Source organism: Centruroides vittatus, unplaced genomic scaffold, assembly GCF_030686945.1.
Source record: "Centruroides vittatus isolate TY-2023 unplaced genomic scaffold, ASM3068694v2 contig_364, whole genome shotgun sequence".
Lineage (NCBI taxonomy): Eukaryota > Metazoa > Arthropoda > Arachnida > Scorpiones > Buthidae > Centruroides > Centruroides vittatus.
The window spans coordinates 1,833,446-1,855,932 of NW_027122188.1; the positions used below are offsets into that span (position 1 = coordinate 1,833,446).

Genomic DNA, 22,487 nt, shown 5'->3' on the forward strand with positions numbered 1-22,487 from the left:
TTTCAGAAATTCTTGACAAAAACTACAGGAGTTATTAAGCTTGAAGGTAAACAAAATCTTGTCACTCACACACGCTAACATCCATACATACAGAAAAAATCCCTAACTTGTTTCCATTTCTGGACCTTTCAAGGTCCTGAGTCCAAAATGTTAAAATCTTGGGGAGTCATTTTTTTGACTGATTGCCGCACTTTTTTCTGTTATATATAATAGACAGGAAAGTAATAATTAGAACCACACATTCTAGAATGATCTATTAAGAGCAAAACAATGGACACAAAAATTGATGAGACATAAAATCAACATATACTAAGTATTCTCTGATATACCTATAGTATTGTTCTGTGCTTAGAAAAGATAAATGAACTATTAATTTCAACAAAAAGAGTAACTTTTTTAACACTAACACAATTTTAATAAAAAGTTAAATTGAAAAATTTTCAAATAAACTTTTCTTCCATGTAAAAGAAATTGATTGCATAAAAAGAGGATTACTTCTGTGGACCATGTTATTTCAAAATTGTATAAAATGGACCATGTAAAAAATAGGAATAGGTATATTTGATGGAACAAAATGATCATCATCAATTCCATAATTGAGTTTTTAATTCAGCAGGAAGTTACTGTTAGCATTACAAAAGCTAATAATGGCTTCTTGTTAAGTCATAACTTTTTTTTTTAATTTATAGAAGTTATTCTTTACAGTAATTTTTACTTTTGAACTTTCATAAACTTTTATTGACCAATAAATATTTAGTGAGAAAGTAGTTATCCAAGTAAGTTATAACAACTGTAGCAATAATGGGACAGATTTTGAAGGTTATCTTATAATTTCAGTTTTTTCTCTTACTGTCTTTCTGTTGTTAAAATTCATAAACAGTTGCAACAGCATATTTCTAATAGCCAGCATATTTTAAATTAGTTCTGGTAGTTTGCTTTTTTTAGTTAGATTATCAAAAAACTTTTAAAGTTTATTAACAGTTTATTTTAGTACTCTTAGTTATGAAAACTAAGATTCATTTATTATATCAAGAGTTTATTATTTTTTGGAAATTGTATTTAAAAGGCATGTTTGTTTATCCATTCTTTTTTAATTTAAACATGAAATATTAGTTTTGTTTAGTAATGCTAATGAACATTAAGGAAAATTTTTTTTATTGATAATTCTGTTATGAAGTTTTTTCATCATTTCAGTCATCTGAAGAACAAAACTTATTTATTCAGTTATCTTAATTTTCTTGTTGATGGTCTAGAATTTGAGAAAATGAAGAAAGAAATTAAAGCTGCTATGAGATCCGTTCTGTAATATTTATCATCTGATAGTATTGTTAATAAAATATTCAAATATCAATAATAATTTTACCTGTATTAATAAGGATGATTTTAAAAGTATAATTTTTATTTTCAGGAATGCTTTGAATTTTATGATAGTGGTGAATTTTCTCAAGATGAAACTGGTGATATATATTGCCGATGGTGTGCTCAAGGTGGAAAACTTATTGCTTGTGATTACTGTTTAAATGCATTTTGTTATAATTGTATTAGGCGTAATTTTGGACGTGGAGAAGTGAGTTGTATCCAGGATGCTATGAAATGGCATTGTTACATGTGTAATTCTCAAAAACTTAATGGCTTAGTATCATATTGTTCCATGATATTGGATTACAGTCAGAGAATGTCACGCAAGAGAAGTCCAAAATTATCTAACAAACTTAATGATAAAGTGATTTGTATAAATGATTTTTCAGATTCTGAGAAAGGTACGTGGGTACAACAAAGGATTGAGGATGTTACTGACATTGCTGAAAGTTTAAAAGAACAAGTTCAGTTATTAAAAACTAATATAGATAAGGAAAAACCAGAATCAGTAATTCAGTGTAACAAAGTGCTAGATCGAATTTTAAATAAATACATAAAACAATTAAGAAATGTTGTAGGAAAACAGAGTCCTTTTATTAAAGGTAGAAATTCAGTAAATTCTCACAGACAGGTTAAAATAGAAACAGATGTACAAAAAACAGAATCGACTGTTTCAAGAAGAATAACCGAAGAAAATGGTTTTGAAAATTCATACTCTGATAATAGTAACAGTTCTGAATCCAGTGATGAGAAACATTCTAAAGATGATGAAAACGATGATGATTATTCGTTAAAAAGTAATGAATTTCATTCTGATACTTCAGGTGAGACCAGTGAAGTTGAAGAGAATGCAGAAAAATTAGATGATGATGCAAAAAGAAAAAGTGAATGTACTGAATTATCACAAAATCTTCTAACTGATATTCATGAGTTGAAATCATTCACTTCTAGTTTAAATAATAAAACCAACAATTCTCAAGATTTGTCAGTTTATATTAAAAAAAAAAATAGAGACTTTCAAAATGAAGATGAAATTTTAACAGATGAATGTAGTAATTTAAATAATGATGCTTTTAATGTAACAGAATTGATTTCATCATCAGAAAATATTTCAAAAATTAATAATGAATTTAATTCTGAAAATAATATAGAAATTGTAAAAAGTAAAAATGATACAGATATTCCTGAAGAAAGGTCAGAATTTACAAAAAATGATGATGAAAAAGATGTAGAGAATATTAGTGATGTAAGTTCTGATAAAATTGATAGGGATTTATCACACACTTCTTGTGACGAGAATGATGGCATTGATGATCATAATAATGCTGATCGAAGTATTTTATCCCCACAAGAAAATATTACAAATTTATTACTTACAGAATCAAATAGTTCCATTGACTCTGAACAAAATGTTCAAAAAGAAAAAAATGATGAAAATTTGTCTAAACAAGAAAAACTAAAAATTGAAAATGAAAAGATTAAAGAAAAGTTACTGGCTGATGATTCATCTGACAGTGAAACAGAACCATTTAGTCTTCCAGAAGCAATTTCATTAAATAAAGATCATTTTAATAGTGATTCCACAACTGAAGTTTCAACTACCCAATCTGATTCTGATGATTCAAATACTTCTGAAGAATCTAAGTCAGAATATTCTGATCATAAAGATGATAAACTTCAAATGGATGTGAAAGTAAGAATTGAGAAAGTGGATGATAGAACTTTAGATGATACAATTGAAGACCTTCCAATGGATGAACAAAAATTGGAAAAACCTGAAAAAAATTCAGAGAAAAATAAAAAAGACAAGATAACTGATAACAGTTTAGATAAAGAAATAGACCGCCTTGCAACGCTCTCTACTTTAACTACAAAGAGGAAAAGCCTAATTTCTGATGATGATGATGATGATGATAAGGAATCTGAAAACGTCACAAATTTAGATAATGGAATTAATAATGATGAAAATATTGACGAAAATGGTAAGAATTAATTTTAAGCATAAAAAGTAATTTGAAAGTTATTTAATTCTATTTATTCTTTTAAAATCTTAAAAAGATTTTTTGTATGTTAATTAATTTGCTACTAATTGACTATTAAGTAGAAAACATTAATATAGCTTTATATATTCATAAATAATATAGTATACTGTATATTAATATAATAATAAGTTTATTCTTAAAACAAATTTAGTACCTATTTTGAAATTCTTGTCTATCAGCCAACAATTTGTTTTGCATAAACGGTGGCTCAGATTTGTATAAGAGATTGATTGAAGTTTATTACATTATGCTTTATTAGAGTGCACACTATAAAACAAATTTTTTTAAAACATATCTTCACTAATTAGATTTATAATTAGAAACATTTAACAGAAATTTTTAAGCAAAGTAATTTGTTTGTGAAATTGTGGACTGTCAACTGGAGTGAACGACGGATGAATAACAGAAGTAAAGTATATTTATCTTTGTTAAACATTGAAATTTTATATTTGTGTATACAATTAAATGTAATTAGAAATTTTTAAATTGAAATTTCATTATTCCTGTTAGCAGCACATTTGTGTTTTTTGTTTGTTAAAATTGTCTTAATAGTGGTCCCTTCTCTGTTATGGTATCATATTTTTGTTAATGAGAAATTGGTATTTCGATAGAGTAAATAATGCAGTCTAACAAAATTTTTCAAATATTGGTAATTACCTTTTTTCTAACCATCACTGCAATTTCTTTGAAACATTAGCTTAAATGTATTATAGATTTACTTACATCCATAGTAACAGTGGGGACTAAATTTGCAGTAATTTTTTAAAATCAAAATCAAGATTTGATGTGTCTTCTTATAGAGTGTTACTTTAAAAACTGGAAAGTTAATATACAGTAAATAATGATTTTAATAGAAGTCAATGTTTTGGAAAATGTTTAAACCCAGTGGGCTTCTGACAGACAGTATGGTATTTGAAATAAATTGAATTTTTATGATTTCACTAATTTGATTGAATGATAGAAAATAATGGTACTAATAACATTTACAGATTGATAAAAAGAAATCTCTTTATCAAAGAGTGAAAGTTGATAAAAAGTAGACAGATGATGCAACTAAAGATATCATAGATTATTAAAACCTAAGAATATACATAAAATTTTATATATCTATTTTCATACATTAATATGTTGAAGTTAAATGCTTCAATTTAAACAAAGAATATTTATTTAATTTCTGTACAATATATATGAAGTGATAAAATAGGATCAGATTTGTAAGAAAATATCAATTATTATTTTGTAATGTGCATATGAATATAATGAGAAGGCGAAATTTAAACAACAAGTTTTGAATATAATTATTATTTAATTATAATGTTGTTTTTAATTTTAAAAAAATAAATATTAATTCAATTAAAAATAAAGGACCTGAAATAAATAAAATGACATTATATTTACTGTATTTTGTAGTAAAATAAACAAGCTTCATAAGAATTTTTTGAAGTTAAAAATGATAATTTAATGTTCACATGTACAGTACTTTGTAGAACCTGAAATTTCATTTTTGATTCTTGTGTATAAAAAATACAAATATACATTTTCATATATATATGTAAAATGTAGTAGTTTTGCATGTTTATGATGTAATTAGCTGCTAAAAGTTCATTGTTAAATGAGTTATCTTAATTCAGCTGTAATAATGCATAGGTCTAAGGTCATAAATTGAAATTCCATTTCTAAAAAATAGAGTTTGAACTACAGGTATCCTTTGTTATACGCAGGGCTTTAGTCATGGTCTGTAAGTCCTTTTATTTTTAATTGCTTGCTAAAACTTGTATATATAAATTTAATTAAACAGATACTTACTCAACTATCTTATTATGGATAACTTTCTTATAAGGAATATCTACATGTATACTGTATATTGAATTTTTGTAAATATTTTGTTACAGCTGGTGATATACAATGGCTATAAGTTGCAATGCTGCATAGATTTGACAATTTCATAAGAAACTTGGCTGGTGGACCTTTTGTTAATTTGATACAAGACACTGATTTCACTAAAGGATGATTTAGAATTCTGGAAATTATTAGAATTAAAGATGTATAATAAAATCTATATCAAAAACTGAACACACACTTGGTGCCAAATTACATAAGTAATACAAAGACAAATGTATTTGGCATTAAACTCTTTAGTAAAAATAAAATATGTACACAAGTACTTTCAGTGGTGCATTATCATCATCATCATCATCAGGCAATAAATTTTTTGTAGAATGGAATATTGAACAAAAAATTTTTTAATGAGAGAAAGAACACAACTTTAAAAAATTTTTACTTTTATATAATATATATTATATAAAATATATAAAGTATAAGTAGTATACTAAATAAATAAATAAATATATATGTATGTATAAATTTTTAATGATCTTTTTGCAAATTATTAAAAACCGATAACCTTCAATTGTAAAGGAACACAATGATGTACAAAAAGTTTTTAAATATCAGCAAAAGCAATAAGAGCAATGGTTCTCTGTAAGAACTATTTTAGTTACTGATGAGAGGGCTGATAAAATAAAAGTTGGCCCAAAATGCACCTAATAATTCATGAAATAATCCAGAATAAATAAAATTAAAATTCTAGTTCTCGGGTCATTTGAATCACTGATAGATTTCTTATACACCTGCAAATGCGGGCTTATGGAATTTAAAGAATTATTTAGTACAAGTGTAGTCAGTGATTCCAATAATAAAGAACCTATTTTCATGTTTGTCTTCAATTATATTTATTAATATAATGTAATATTAGAATTTACAAGTGTTTTTATCATAGGCATGAAAAATTATCAGATTCAAAAAATTGTTGTCCTATTGCCAATTTTCTTGAAATTTGGTGATGAATTGCCAGATCTGGCAACATTATCCTGTCTCCACTATGCACATAAAGGCTTAAAAACAAAATGCTCATTCCCATAGAAGAGAAACATCTATCTCTCTCTCTATTCATGCAATGATAGATAGATTTTACATTATCTGGATAAAGCTTAATTTTTATTCATTAAATTTGTTTTTAAATTATTAAAAGTTTATTATTATTAATAATATAATTTTTAAGACCTTTTTCGTTTGTTTTATATCTTTTAACATAACAAACATTTCAAAACATTCTAAATTAAACATAGATTTCAACATAATTTTAATTTAGAATGTTTTGAAAATTTTATTTTGTTTCATTTTTTAATTTACATTTAGTATGTATTTAAGTGTAGTAAGTTTGTAGTTCTGGAGATAAAATTATAATTTTTTGAGAAGTATTAAAATAGAACATTTTACATTATTTGATAAGGTGTAATTTAATTCTTTATTTAAAAAAAATAACTTAAGATGTATAATTAGTTTCTTGTAAACAATAATCAGTTTGGTTTGTAATTTTTCTCTACAAGCTTGATTTTTTTTTTTTTTTGCATATAAATGCTAGAATTAGATGCACTTTAAATATTATTTTTTAACATATATATTTGGTTGATTTATGAACATCAAAAATTCATGTATTTCAAAATGATAATGAATAAAATTTTATATATTTGTTTCAGAAATATCAAAAAAGAATACACAGAAGATAAAATCTAAAGAAATAATTTCTTCAGACTCAGAGTTTGATTCTGATGAACAATTATTAAAAAAATCAACAGATATTTTTGAAGAAGAAAAGTTAAAGGTAAAATGAATCTTGTAAAACTTGCTATAAATTTTTAAACTTAAGTTATAATGAAGGTTTTGATATGTAATACATACATACATAATAAATACATGCGTAATACATACTGTATATACAGTGTGATCAAATGAAAAGGTTACCTGAGAAAGAAGTAGAGTGAAGAGTTCAACAATATTACAAACTAGAGTTGTCTGGTTGATTCACCCATCACTGACTGCAAAATGCATTATTATTATTAAAATTAAATGTTGTGATAAGTGCTTTTATTACAGATCATAGATTTTCATAGAAAGTTACAATAAAAAGAAAAGTTATGATAATTAAGGCGAGTAGTTTATATAAAAATATCCTGAATCATTTATGCTTACAAAGATTTGTTTACTAATTTTTCAATAAGTTGACAGTTTATGAAATATGTGTAACAAAAAACGATCACAAATAAAAAGTTATTTGAGAAAAGACTTCAACATTCAAGCATGTTTAGAAATGAGTTCTACAAAATCTTTAGAGTGTTTAATTCAAGAGACTTGATTGTTTTAATAGTTCTGTTCATAAGTTACTTTTATTAAAAAATTTCAGTCTTATGTAGTAGAATTGTTTATGATTTATTTATCATTTTTACTGCTATTTTTTGTATTCTTAGTAAATAAATGTTTAAGATTTAAAACGTTTTTTGTAATATGTAGCAGCAATAAACATTAAGTATGTAGCAATAACAAGCAAAGCCAGCAAACACTATTGTCAAACTTATCATTCTGTCTTGTGAACACATTTTTATTTGATCACCTGGTATATAACACATGCATATAACCATTCAAACATAACTTTAACAAAGTCAGACATAACTTTAATACCAAATTTTTAAAATTATTTTGCAGCTCAATAATGTGACAAAATCACAAAATGAAGTGGCAAAAGAAATGCTTTTGAAAGATACATTATCAAGTAGTAATGATGATAGTGATAAATGTAAGTATAAATAATAATAGTTATATTTAAATTATGTTAATATTGTTTAAAAATATTATGTAGTATTAATATAATTAGTAGTACATTAATATACTATGTTATTCCACCTGACATGCAAGTCATGTAGAATGTTGAATATACTCTTGACTATACCCTATATTCAAGAGTATACCCTGGTTGATGTTCAGTGTTAAACCATGAAGCCTTCACTGTAATAATAATTTAAAATTGTAGATATATTTTAAACTGCAATGGTATTTTAAACAATTTGTACCTGTAAATAAGTAATTTTTTTAAAACGGAATGTGTCAACACCACCTGAGGAAAATCCCGCAAGTCATGGTATGTCGTAAACGTATCATGATAAAACATTGTAATGTAAGAAATTTATAATGTGTTTTATTGTGCAGCTGACAGAGGAGGCCTTTGCCCGAAACGCTATCGGCCTATAGAAGATCCAGAATAAAGATGATGTAAAAATGACTTTTGTCTATTAATGCACCTAGTCGTGAAGATAAAAAAAAATATTTTTCTGAAATTTTTAAAACGTTATTGTAATAATTGAAATTAACATCAGATGGCTACAAGCCTACCTATTGGTATAAAACTATCAGATTATTGACTTAATTAGTTTAAACTATAATTCAGTAGTTCTCAGTAAGATACTAAATATTTGATATTAATTACAGATATAATCAATTGAAATAATGATTACTATAAAATGAGATAAAATGAATATTCTAAATTTGGATCTGTTTAATGCTTTGTAAATTTAAATTAAAATAACTAGCATTCAAAATTTTGATTACCACAGTTTTCTGCAGATAACACATGGATTATGTTGAAAATGGTTAGGATTATGCAATGATGTGGGTTATGTATCAATTTTAACTTGCAGTTACAAACTCATCAAACAGCTTTTTCTTTGTTTAAACTTACCAAGAGTATCTTTAAAGAAAGATGGAAAGTATTTTGTGCACTGCAAACATATTCATATACCATAGTAATTTTTTCTCAAACCATATACATGTTTCCTCTGCTATCCAAAATAGTGTGTTCCTGTGAAATCTTTCATGAGCCAAAATGGCATAAAGTGAAGAAGCAATTACCATTAAATGGTATGGGAAAAATTTTTGAGTATTTTCAGATTCAAAATTAACTTACTAAACCATATCAAATAACACATAGAACCTAAAATAATACTAACATATAGTAAAAGCAGGAATAATATGATAAGTATACAGCTTATATAAAGTGGAAATATAAGTACAGTGTAGTTAATGAAACAACACCAGAAGTATCTTCCAGTAAGTAGCCTTTAAGCTATGAAATTGCTCTCATCACAAAAACTAATCAAACTATCCAGGCTACATTTAATTTCCAGTTTCACAATACTTTCATCATTATTATTCATTCTTTTTGTCAGCTTATTAAAAAGACTAGCTGATTTATTTAAGTAGAGTAAGATAAGATCCACTTTAGTAAAGACAAAACATCATATTTGTACCCCCATTAATCCACTCAAGCAATAGGCTTTCCATTTTATTTATGTTAATGTATGCACAAAATAATTTGACATAAATCACAGATACTCACAGACACAGTTCAAAGCTATGACAACTTGATGGTCAGTGTAGTTCCTATAGGAGAAGATTGGACATTCTTTGCACTATTTGTTGCTTGGATGCATAACGTCTCTAAAACGGCTTTGTGCAAAACAAACATTAACTTTTATTTTTACTTTACATCTTCTTTGATAAAAACAAAAATTATCATTAGATTTCTTTCAGTTAGTAAACACAGGTGCTAATATAGGTCTTTTGTAAAAGCAAACTTTTATAAAGCAGTGGATACTTACATATGCCTTGTCTACAGTTCTCTCCCATTCATTCTCTATGCCAATCCATGCTTTAATTGATATTATTAATTACTCTTACATGAACTTATATGTTGAAAAACTGATAATTTCTAGTAATATCCCTTTGCTATGTACTGTACTTTCAGAGAACTATTTAGAAATCAACTTTTTATTTTAGCTTACGTTAATTCTCTACGATGAGTAGGAGCTAAGTAATCAACTTTCAAACCTGTGTCATTGAATATTGTAGTGTCTGTGTACAGCCTTCTTAGTAAAATCAACAATGATTATGTTAACAGTAAATATTTTAGCATTTATAGTGCATTTATTATTATGGTATTGGGAAAATGCATTCTACTGAATTAATACCTTTGTCTACTGTTATGCCAGACTACAGTCAAGATATAGTTACAGAAAAAATATATATGGCATGAAGCCTGTGCAAAAAAAGACTACAGATACAATAAATATTATATCCATTCTCCAGTAATAATAATAACTATTATTATTACATACGAACGACATCTGCACTCCTTATACCGTGAGATTGGAGCATATACTAATACAGAAATAGCCTACAAGCATAAACCAGATGTTTTCACCCTGCTTAGGAACGGGAAAGATCCAGTGGATGTTGAAAGGGCGCCGGGTATATATAGAATTCCACTCCAGGATGATAGATTCAATAGGGATCTGGTGTATATCGGTTCCACGAAAAGATCCCTCGGACAATGCATTCGAGAGCATAAAACAGATATCAAGAAGAAAAAGAGCAATATTGCCTTGGCTATACATGCCGGTGAAAACGGCATTATGCCTGGGCTGCAGCAAGCGACCTTGATACGGAGAACCAGGCAGGTACACCACCTTAAGTATTTGGAGGCACTGGAAATCTTTAAAGCGGATCGCCTGGGCCTTTCTATCAACTTTAGAGATGAAAAGCAACTTTCGAAGACGTGGCAAGCAATGTACGACTCGGCGTTATAGCCGCCAACGCATGCACGGCGATGCTTGTTTATAGTACACATCTGTAGTGGGGGGTTGGAATGCATTCGTAACGGGAGCTTAGAACGAAGGGTCACTCTCTACTCAGATCCCACCTGAAGAAGGTCCTAGGTTACCGAAAACGTTTGTGGCTAATTATACTTTGCGAAGCTGTTTAAGGTTATTAGAGTAGACATATTTAATTTTAGCAAGTGATAGTGTGAAAAATCCCTACTGAAGAATTTTGCCCAGACAGGTTAGCATGCCAAATTTATCATAAGATTCTTCTTTTTTCTCAAAGATTATAAAATGTGTAAGAATGAAGATTTTAAAGAAGTTCTAATAGATGTAATTTGTATATTTATTTGGTTGTTTCTGAAAATATTTTGTATGCATTTGGCAGACCTATACATATTGCCTGATCACATTTCAGGAAAAATATAAAATGAAGTGTTTTTGCTTGAAAAGACATTTGCCTGAAACAACTGTGATAAATTGCACATTGCCTAAGCCGACTTAGGTTTGTTGTTACTTTGAACTTTCCAGTAACACACATGTAAAATATTATTGAAATTAGTCACTTCATTTTATTGAAAATAAGAAATATATTTTTTAATGATTTATTTTTAGCTTCAAATGGCAGTGATAATATTTTTAAGAAAGAAGAAAATGATGATGATATAAATGAGCACGAGTCCGATGAAGATTTTAAACCAGAAGAAAAAAGAAATGATTTTGATAGTGATGATTCAATTGATGAATTTCTAGCAAAAAAAATTAAACGGACCTATCACAAGTTACTTGCCATTCCCCTTTCAGAAGATGACAGTAAAACTTCGAAAACATCAGATACAGGTGGAAAAAGGTAATTATTACAAAATTTAAAAAAGTATTTTTTATGAAGGTTAATAAAATTATATTTATAAATGATTACTACTAAAATCATATTTATAGTTTCATTAATATACACTAGAGTCGAAAATCGGCATCAATTGGGGACTGGGGTTGTTCAGATTAGGGATTTGTTCCGATTACGGTCTATGTACGAAAAAATATATTAACCTGTCCGATGTTCAAATTTTTCTTCGTTGCGTGTCGCTTCCTGTTGAATTTTTCTCCGTTGTGTGTCGCTTCGCGTTGAATTTTCGTCGATTTTAAGCCTAACGAAAATTTTTATAATAATAATCGAGGCTATCGTATTGTTAAAAATTATTTCTTTATTTTGTACAAACAAAATAAATATATTGAAGAATATAAAAACATGAAAATTATACTTTAGAAGTAAATTTAGTATCAAAAACGTTTGATTCAGCACGACACAGTCCGACTGAAAATCGTGCCGATTATCGGGCGATTCCGATTACCAGGGTGCCGATTTTCGACTCTCTACTGTATTTAAAGTATTTTATTACCCAAAATTTAATTTTATATTAACTTAAATATCTTAAAATATGGTTGTAGTTAATTTATAAAAATAATTGACATTGTCATTACATATAAAATATTTTAATTCTAAAGTATTTTTGTAATTAGTATTTAATAGTATGTTAATGAAAGAAAACATTTTTGTCAGAATTTTATTTAAGAATATTATGGATGTTTTGAATATCTGATGTGGAAAATAATTTTTCTGACAAGTTTACTGTCACAGTGAAAGAAATCTGTAATCTGATGAATATTTTATGTATGTGAGATCATGTTATATATCTTAAATAATTTTTTATTTGCTCTCTGAAAAATGATGCTTGATGTAGTAATTATATCTGGGCTGTGAAGTCAGTACATACAACTGCTAATTCTAACTCCAACTTCGGCTTTTAATTTTTTAAATATTTTACTCTAGTTTTTATTTTTTAACTCTTTAACTCTTTCATAAAAGTTCAGGATGTATTAATAATGGTAAACCATTAAAACAGTAAAGAATATAATATTTGGTTAGAATTAGTACTGTACTGTACATGTTTATTACTGTCTCTGACTCCAAATCCATTCAGTTGTTTTTGACTATGACTGAAAGTTCCAATTATATGTTTAGCAGTTAGGATTTGATTTGAAATTTTTTGTTACGAAAGCTTATAATTATTTTATCTGATATTTTAAAGGTGTATATACCAGGGGTTGGCAACCTTTCAGTAGTGTTGTGCCAAACCTAAGTTATAGTGTTATTCCAGGTGCTGACATGATTCTCCCAATTTTTTTATGTTTATTACAAAAATTGGTCCAGTTATAATGGACTTCAAAAATATATAATTTTGAAGTGAAATTTTAATTGAATTATGTTCTTACATGTGAAGTGCATGCACAACATGTAGGGTAGATGTACCAGTTTTGGCCAGTGTACCAGTTCTGGCCAGAAAAATATAATCACCACATATTCAAATCTGTCCAATGAAACAAACTTTTATTGTTAACTGTTCACACAGTTAACAATAAAAGTTTGTTTTATTTGTGATTATATTTTTAAGTTAAATTTGTTTTCTGGCCAAAACTGGTACATCTATCCTAGCTGGGGACATGGAGTGTAAATGCATGAACTGTAATATAAATATACAAGCAAGAGATTCATTTTTAATATACCATGCCTACCCTGAAATATGATTTCAAATTAAATGTGTAATTAATAATTAAAACATAAGTTTTACTACATTTCTATTTAATCAGTGAATACATGACACTGAAAATTGTCTTGTGTGCTGTGTTTGCCATAGGTTGCTGACCTCTGGTATATACCATAATCATTGGAGTTATTGAAATTTTATTATTTTTATTGATCTGTAAAATGTTTTTCCATTTATAGTATTAAGTAAGTGGAATTAGTTTTCTGATTTCATGTTTAATTACATTATATGTATAAACATTAAAATATTGTAAGATTAATTTTACTTACCATTGACTTGTTTGAACTGTCATTCTAGATAGTAACTTTGTAGGAAGAGAAAATGTAGCAAATAATTAATAATACATGAGTATTGCTTTTTGTGAAAACAATACTATTGTAACTCTAAATGCTTAACAATTCTTGATTTATAACTCTTAGTTTTTATCTAGATATATTTTATTACTTATTTTTTACAAATAATGAAATAGCTAATTGATTCATTAATTAAAACAAAAAAGTAAAGAAATTTAAAAGCAAGTAGTTTGGAGGATAAGACTGCTCCATGTGATTATAATAGGAATTAAGCATACACAGATTTTGTTAATAAGACATTTTCAGAAGATTTGTCATTCCATCATCAGATCTTAAATGGTTTAAACATTTGAATTCCAGTGTTCTAAAAACAGATATTTCATTTGAACATACAGAACATGTTTTATACAGTCAAAAACACTTAATGTTTATTGGTTTTTAAACACAGTGGCTTACATTACTTGGCTATTATCTTGTAATATTGTATATGTATTGCCTGTATGTGTAAAATCTTCAAACATAAACTTACATTATTTAAAATATACAAAATTACCAGAAATTAAATTACTTATATACATATGCACACAGAAGTTTCAAATTACATATGTTTTGAAATATGTTTACAATTGAAAATTATGTGCTTAGTACAGTTATGTTTTTTGCCTTTTATTGTAACATTTACATAAAACACGGTGTTCAGGTGATACAAACCATTTGAAAACTTATTGCAATGAGGTTTTGAATAGTTAAATTATTCTCTTTATGTGTTGGCATCAGAGAAGATTCCACATGATCATTCATGAGTTAATACAGAATTTTCTTTGTCCAACTTGTATTTGTAATTTACAGTAAGACTTTTATTAACAAACTAAAACTTGCAACTTAAGCCCTGGTCACACTATGCGATTTCCAGCCGCGCAGGCGACTGCAACTGCAACAAGTGCAAGTCTCGCGTGTCTTCTCGTGGTCACACATTGTTCGTTGACGTTGCAACTTGGAACTTGTGACCCTATAATAAACCAATAAAATTACAGTAGCTTGCTTTTGTCTACTTTCATGAGTTTACCGACATTTTACGTTTCACTTCAGATTATTTACAGAATTTTAGCCATTTTTTTTATTAAAATGGCAAGCAATTCTTTTTCTGGAATGAATAAAAGAAAAAAAGGCGATAATTTTGTTAGAGCTGGCAGGAATATACAAAGAGAAAAATAAGAAAAAACGTTCATGCTGGGTTAAACCTTGGCGAAATGAAAATCAACAGGCTAAACAATCTTGCTTTCACCAGCTGATGAATGAATTAAGGCTTTCAGATGCCAAAGGTTATAGTGGATATATTCGTATGAATATGAATACTTATATATAATTTAGGCAAAACGTTTCATAGTTTGGTATATCAATTTAGAGTGGCCCATAATTTGATATCAGTCATTATCCCGGAAGTTTTGGATGCTATTTATCAATCTTATAAAAGTGAATATTTGAGGGTAAGTGTTGTTTAGAGGAAAGCTTGAATGATTTAATTCATTTATAATCAATATATTTTTTTATTAAGCAGTTATTTTATTCAAGTGTATATTATTAAAAGTAATCAAACTTTTTAAAATAAATCTAACAATAACTTTTATAAATTCAGATTTGATTTATATCAAATATAGCATTTAAATGTACTGAAACTGAGTTAATACAAATGTTATAATCAAGATATGTTGACAGATATACAACACAAAGTATGACATGGCACAACGACATTTTCTGATTGGATGCGCATTTGCAATCATTGTGAGTAGAACAAACTTTTTGTTTCTAGTTGTGGTTGCAGTTGCGCCGGTTTTCGAGGAGGGATTACTAGTTAACGGGAACAGATGTTGCGGTTGCAGTCACCTGTGTGGCTGGAAATCACATAGTGTACCAAGGCTTTAGATCTGCTGAGCTAAAGTTAATACAGTTATCTATTTTTATCTGTTTGAATTGGAATTGGCTTTTTATTTTCAACTACTAATTCTGTTTTCAGTTTATACTTTGTTTTCAAGAACCTTTCAAGAATGAATTTTTTTTCAGGAAAACTTTATTTATTTTAAATGTTATGTGTTGAAACTTTGTATTACTATAGCATGTTTCATTATTCATTTTTATAGTAGTATTAAAGTACTTGCATACTTGCAGAATACAAGTATGACATTTACATTTGAATGGCAAAATTTGTGTTTAAATTGTACAAAATTTAAAATACACAAGTTGCATAGAAGGTAACTCTCTCATAATTTGAGACCACTCTATGTATGTATGAATGTGTAGTGTGTGTAGTCTTTTGTGATAAATATACAAATATTTCTGTTGTAGAAAGCAAGTTAAAAGAAAATTAATATCATCTGATGATGAAATAGAAAGAAAAGAAAGTAGTACTGACAGTGATTCAGATGTGTCTTCAGAGAAGAAAAGTCAAACGAGAAGTTATAATAAACAAATGAAAAAAAGGAGACGAATAAAACAGATGTCACAGTCATCTGAAGATAACAGTGATGACGATGTTCAAATTATTTCAGAGGTTTGTCAATTTTAAAGATTTTAATGTATTTTTTTTATTTTTATTATACTATGTTTTACTTAGCTATGATATTTTGGATTATTAAATCAATAAGTAAATTATTACTGAGCAATTCAGGTCTTTATGTTTTTGGAAATATATAATTGCTTATTGCTTCAGTTGGAATTTTTTAACATTATTATTCAACTTTCAATTTTCAAGAATCAATCAATTACTTAACACGTATTTCAAACTTAAAAAACAAATAATGAAAAATTATCATAGTTATAAATTGAATTACATTCTGATAAATGCATAATTTTATATTGATACATTATCAGAAGCTTGTTTATTAATTTAAAAAATCTGATTAAATTTAAATAATTATTAAATTAATATACTATATCATTGTAGTGTGAGATAAGTGGAGGGTCATGGGGTGATACCGGGTGACTGCTTACTCAGCATGAAATTGGTAAGATTCGACCTCGATGTTCTAGGATGGCTTTATCGAGCTTATTGATGATCAAGATTGTAATATCCCAATCATATCAGGATGCAGACACAAGTTAAACTATTATTTCTAATCATGGTTTAACTCATGATTTATAAATTTCTATCATTAAAAGGATGACATGTGGGGAGATACGTGAGTAAGAGATAGGAGTTGTGGTGCACAACGACAACTAACTGAACAAGTAAACAACAAAATTTTAATAACATAAAGTAAAAGAAATTACAAATAAAATAACTAAATATTCTATCTAACTTAGAGAGCGTTAACAATATAATAATCTCTAATATGGGTGATAAGAGAGAGAGCTTACAAACGATATTATATTACCTCTGTAATAATTTGACTTACGCGAATCAATTTCTTTGGCGGAAGTTCCATCGCAGTTAGTATGACACACAATTCATAATAAGAGGATACTGGATGATGTGCTGTGTGTGGAGTTTGGTGCGTATCCTGTATTTATACTATTTTTCTTCTCCAATAGAGATTAAGAATTAAGATCATCTGACTGGGTGTCATGATGAGTCTTTTTGGTTTAGTCATGGGAGATAAAGACCTCTCTCAGGAACTGACTGTCAACACAGGAAACATTTGTTCCTTGTTCTCTTTGATGTGTAGCTTTGATAAAAATTTTGAATTATTATATTTTATTTTAAAAGATTTTCTTTTAATTTTCTAGAATATTTTATCTCAGGTGGCGAAAAGTTTTTGCCCTCGGGCCGGAATGGAAAGAAAAATTCTTTCACGGGCCAGACGAAATATTAAAACTAAATCATGTTAAACAACCGAAGTTCCTGACGCAATGTCATTTTACAATGCAAAGAAACGTGTGAGCAAAAAAAAAAAACAAAAAAAAAGGTTGACAGGCAGGCAGCGCTGTGCGTCACACATCAGCATAAACAGAGTGACATGGCAGAATGGCAGATGAATTTCAGTGAGTGTGGGGTCTTTCGTTCTTCAAATAGTGTAAATTTATAACAGACAAATGCAAAAGTTGTAAATCTCTACAATGAAATTTTTTTTAAACACGAAGAAGTATTGCAAATCCAGTCCACCAATTATTTGAAGTTAAGTAGCTAATTTTGAAAAATTAATTGCGGGCTGGATAAACCCATTATGTGGGCCATATGTTGGCCACCCCTGTTTTATCTAAAAAAATTCAGAATCTCACAGTAGCTTCTTTTTATACTATACTATAAGTCTAGCATCAACAAATTACAGACTAAACACTTCTGTCACAGTTCATAAAAGAAAAAAACTTTAACTAGTAGTCAGTATAAGACTTTTTTCAGTTATTAATCATAGTAAAACAGGTCTACACAATATGATTAATCTCTGTTAATATTAGCCTGACTGAAGGAAAAAATATCTAACTGAATAAAAATTCCTAACTATTCAAATAAAGCACATTTTGTCAACTACACAATCATTTTATATACACCATTAACTATTGATCTATATAAAATTTACAGATTGTAAACTAATAGAAAATCATTTTATTATTAAATTCTTATAAACTTTTGTTTTAAATTAAGAATGTTAGTTATGATATGTTTATCCTCCTATTATCAATCTATTTTTGTAGAACAGCTAAGATAGAAAGTGTTGAGATAACGGTCAATGTATAACAAATAACTTTCTGCAATTTAGGATAACGAAATTAACAATAAATAATAATTATAATTAAACATAACTATTATGTTACCAAGATAATATAGAGAAATGTATTTGATGACATCAATTAAGAAAAATATATTTTTAAAGGTAGAATTATTTGAGTTTTGGTAGATTTAACTATTTCAAATTTGATTTTAAAACTAGTGATGACTAAATAATGAAATCTGTCTATATCTGAATGAAAAGTTTTTCTTAGTGAAAATACATTCCTACAAATAATTGATTTATTACATGATGTTATTTAAAATATTAAATGATATTAGATAAAAATATTTTTATTAAAGTGTAGAACAAAGTTTTATTTCAAAGAATCCTGCTTAATGTTGGCTGGGGAGCTAGTGGCAATATATAACCATGTTTTTTTAAAATCCAGCATATAAGCAATAAGTCCAGATTCAGATAAGGAATGGTGGGTGTCACAAAAACCATTTCCCTCTTAAGATACAAGGTGGTTTGCAGAAACAACATGCTTTGGAGTTGGTTGACCAAATGGATAAACTTGGCTGGAAATATCCAATCTTGAAGACCTCTAATTTAATGAAAGTTCCTTGTTTACAAGCAATTGGATGGAAGGATATAAGAAAACCCTGTGTATGGGGCTGTAATAGCCAAATTTTAGTACCAGAGAGGTTGGAAGCCATAGAAGGGATGATATAAGATGGTGTATCAAATTTATAAAACACCGAAAGAAAAGCTCATGGAGAGCTATGAACAAGCAAATCCAAAAAGGTAATCCTTACATTCTTCTGTTCCTCTGTAAGCATAGTAGTCTGAAAAATGGAAGACAAAGATTGAATAAAGCCTAGCAACTCTTCATCAGAACTCTCCCGTGCCAGAAATACATCATTGACATACCACAAATAGAGAAGAGGATACCATATGGTAAGTGGGAATGTAAAAACTCTAAACTTTGTGGTTCTCATGACTAATTTAGTCATGAGAACAACATCTAATTAAGAAATGTTAGTCCTTTGGCACTCCCTGCTTTTGTAAATAAATGTTACCATTAAAACAAAAATAGTTGTTTTTAGTAATTAGTACCTCCTGCAAGCTCATTATCTGTGGTATGGAATATCCTTTCTCAATTAGTAAGGCATTTGCAAGCATGACTGTGTGGCATGCATCATCAGATTGACACCATTGTGTATCATTCAACATGGAAGCTGAGACGGTCAGTTTATATTGTTCGGAAGTAGATTACACAAGTGGCTATGTGTATAAGCAATCAGATTCTGGATGGAGACTCTGAGACAGCACGACAGAAGTAAGGCACTCAGGTACAACATTAGTTGTCAAAATGGGTATGATGAAATTGAAAAAAGATTTTTATTAAAGTCTGGGTTCTCACATTTTTGTACAACCTGATTTTTATTTCAAAAACACTGTTACATGTAATGGAAAATGTATGTTATCTAGCTGCTCATAAAGTATCTTTGGATCACAAATTTTAACAAAATTCAAATGTGCAAGATATACATTTTGTTCAAAATCAGTGACTGTTCTCTGTTCCAGATTAGTTTTGCCAGGAGCTTTCATTTTACCTGGAAAATAAAATATTATAAAATTTAGGGATGAGGAAAAGAAGAGCATATTAAAATGGACTCTTCTTACCCAAAATTTTATTAATTCAATGTACTGTATGACAGTCTCTCTGATAAATGTGCATTGAAATATATTACATATGTTATTTTAATAGTTTCCAGTGATTTGTTTTTTTTACCAATTTTTAACAAGTTTTAACTTAAGTTTTACAGGTATATTGTTTTATCACATTTCAATAGTAATTTAAAGTTATTGTATTATTTAATTTCTATTTTTTTATTTTATTTTAGTTTTACTTCTTTTATTCTATTTTTTAAATAAATTTTTGTTACTCCAACTGTCTTCAATAAATATATCATTTCAGGTAATCTAGTTTTTTTATGAGCTTTATGTGTGTGTAAGATAATAAATAGTTGTAAATTACCATAATTTATTTTATAGTTTTATCAGATATATATAATAAGGACTGATGAGGGGAAAATAGCCCAAATGCACATTCTTTTTACATAATAAAGTTTATGTAATCAGCTGTTTTGCTGTATAATAAGTTTCTTATAATAACTCTGTCTTACTTCCAAAGATCAAAATTAAGCATTGTTTAAATAAAAATATTTTCAAAAGCTTTGAAAAATTTGTTCTTCATACTGTCAAATTTTGCATAATCAAACTAGATCAAATAGTTTAGATGATTTTGTAGAAATAAGATCAAAAATTAAAATATTAAGTTTATAATATTTAATAAAAAAAAGATTATCAGATAGATTTCTTAAAGACATTAAATAAAAGTTTTAGTTTAATATCTTTATGTATGAGTTTCACCATTTAAGCATTTCAAAAATTGTAAAGTTTATCATATGCTCTATTATTACGTTTAAGCCCCTGCTAGTTTTTTACATATGAAGACAGAACATACTTAACCTATCCCATGTTGAAATTTTTTTCCATTGTCTGTTGCACCATGTTGAATTTTTGTCAATGCTAAGCCGAACGAAAATTACACGTTTTTGAAAAAAAAATAATTGTGGCTATTGTATTGTCCAAAATTATTTTTTTTATTTTGCACAAACAAAATAGATATATTAATAAATGTAAAAACAAAAAAAAATTATATTTCGGAAGTTAGTTTTAATATAAAAATTATAATGACTAGCGACATCTAGTTTAAAAAATGTTCCGATGCTGAAACAAGATATCTCAGGTCTACTGGTTGAGGTCATTCTGTTGCGACCAAAGATATGTCAGGAATACCAGGGAATAGGTTAAGTTTTGTATTAACAAAATATGTGGAAATTAAATTCTAATACCAACTATTTTGTCTGTATTATATTAAACATCATTTCATTCCACTATGTGTGACCCCTCACTAAAAATATGTTTAGAGCTATCTTTTCACTTTTCTTTTGTAAAAATGGTAAATTTGCATATATTCCAAAGAAATTAATCATAATTGTATTTGAAAAATAAAATATTTTTATATTTTTGGTTTAACTTCATAATGAAAATGATTTTATAATAGATGTCTGAATATAGCAGAAAAATAATTTACTTCAAATTTGAAGATAAAAATAAAGAAAATATAACATTCCAAACAATTCAACTAAACTATCAATTATGTTTTTCCATTTATGATTAAATGACTAAAAATTACATATCTTTTATGACGATAATTTAATATTTTAATTTACATTTTGTATTGAATCAATATTCTTAACACACATTTAATCAACATTAGTTATGTTAAATTTTTATTACAAATTATATATGATTTTTTATTTTAAGATTCTAGTTTAACATAAAAATGTTATGAATTTTATTAAATATGCTAATTTGTAGAATCAAGAACAAGGAGATACACCTGTTGGGAAAGGAAGAAAAAATATCAGAAAATTGATATCTGATAAAAAGTTGAGAGATGAAACTAAAGCTGCTGCCCAAGCTGAACTAGAACGAAAAAGGCGTATCTTAGAAAGACAGAAAGCAGTAAGATTTACTGTTATATATTGAGAATAAATTGAAGTTATCTAACATTAAATTTTCATCTTTTAGTACAATCACACTGTTATAGAAGTTACTGAGACCGGAGAGCGTGTAACCAAAAAACTAGTTCTAGAAGTTGATGAAGAAAACAAAGAAGAAATAATTCAAGTACATCCAAGTCTTATCGTTAAACTGAAACCTCATCAAGTAGAAGGTAATTCAATTTTTAAAATAATGATTTTAGATCTAAATAAAAGCAATACAGTATAACCTCGTTTATCTAATATTGGATAATACAAAGTCCTCTTTATTATGAAGTCATTTTTCAGTCTCATGAGCAGAGAGAGGGATTTTAATGTAAAGCTGTTTGGTTAATATGTAATACAAAGTGCAGTTTGGTCTCCAGAATATGAGTCTCTTGCTGTTTGGGTTGGTTAATACAAAGGTAATACATACCATA

The 22,487-nt window shown here is 27.6% G+C and overlaps 1 protein-coding gene across 4 annotated transcripts in view; it reads left to right on the forward strand.

The window, feature by feature from the left end:
• Positions 1 to 22,487, forward strand: part of LOC136975091 (transcriptional regulator ATRX homolog) — a 123,587-nt gene that overhangs the window by 34,479 nt on the left and 66,621 nt on the right. For all 4 annotated transcript variants that reach the window (XM_067270089.1, XM_067270090.1, XM_067270091.1 and 1 more), the window contains exons 5-11: positions 1,409 to 3,341; positions 6,941 to 7,065; positions 7,944 to 8,034; positions 11,507 to 11,741; positions 16,131 to 16,335; positions 21,884 to 22,030; positions 22,097 to 22,241. In XM_067270089.1, the coding sequence (XP_067126190.1) occupies positions 1,409 to 3,341; positions 6,941 to 7,065; positions 7,944 to 8,034; positions 11,507 to 11,741; positions 16,131 to 16,335; positions 21,884 to 22,030; positions 22,097 to 22,241 (2,881 nt within the window). The remainder of the gene's footprint in view (positions 1 to 1,408; positions 3,342 to 6,940; positions 7,066 to 7,943; positions 8,035 to 11,506; positions 11,742 to 16,130; positions 16,336 to 21,883; positions 22,031 to 22,096; positions 22,242 to 22,487) is intronic.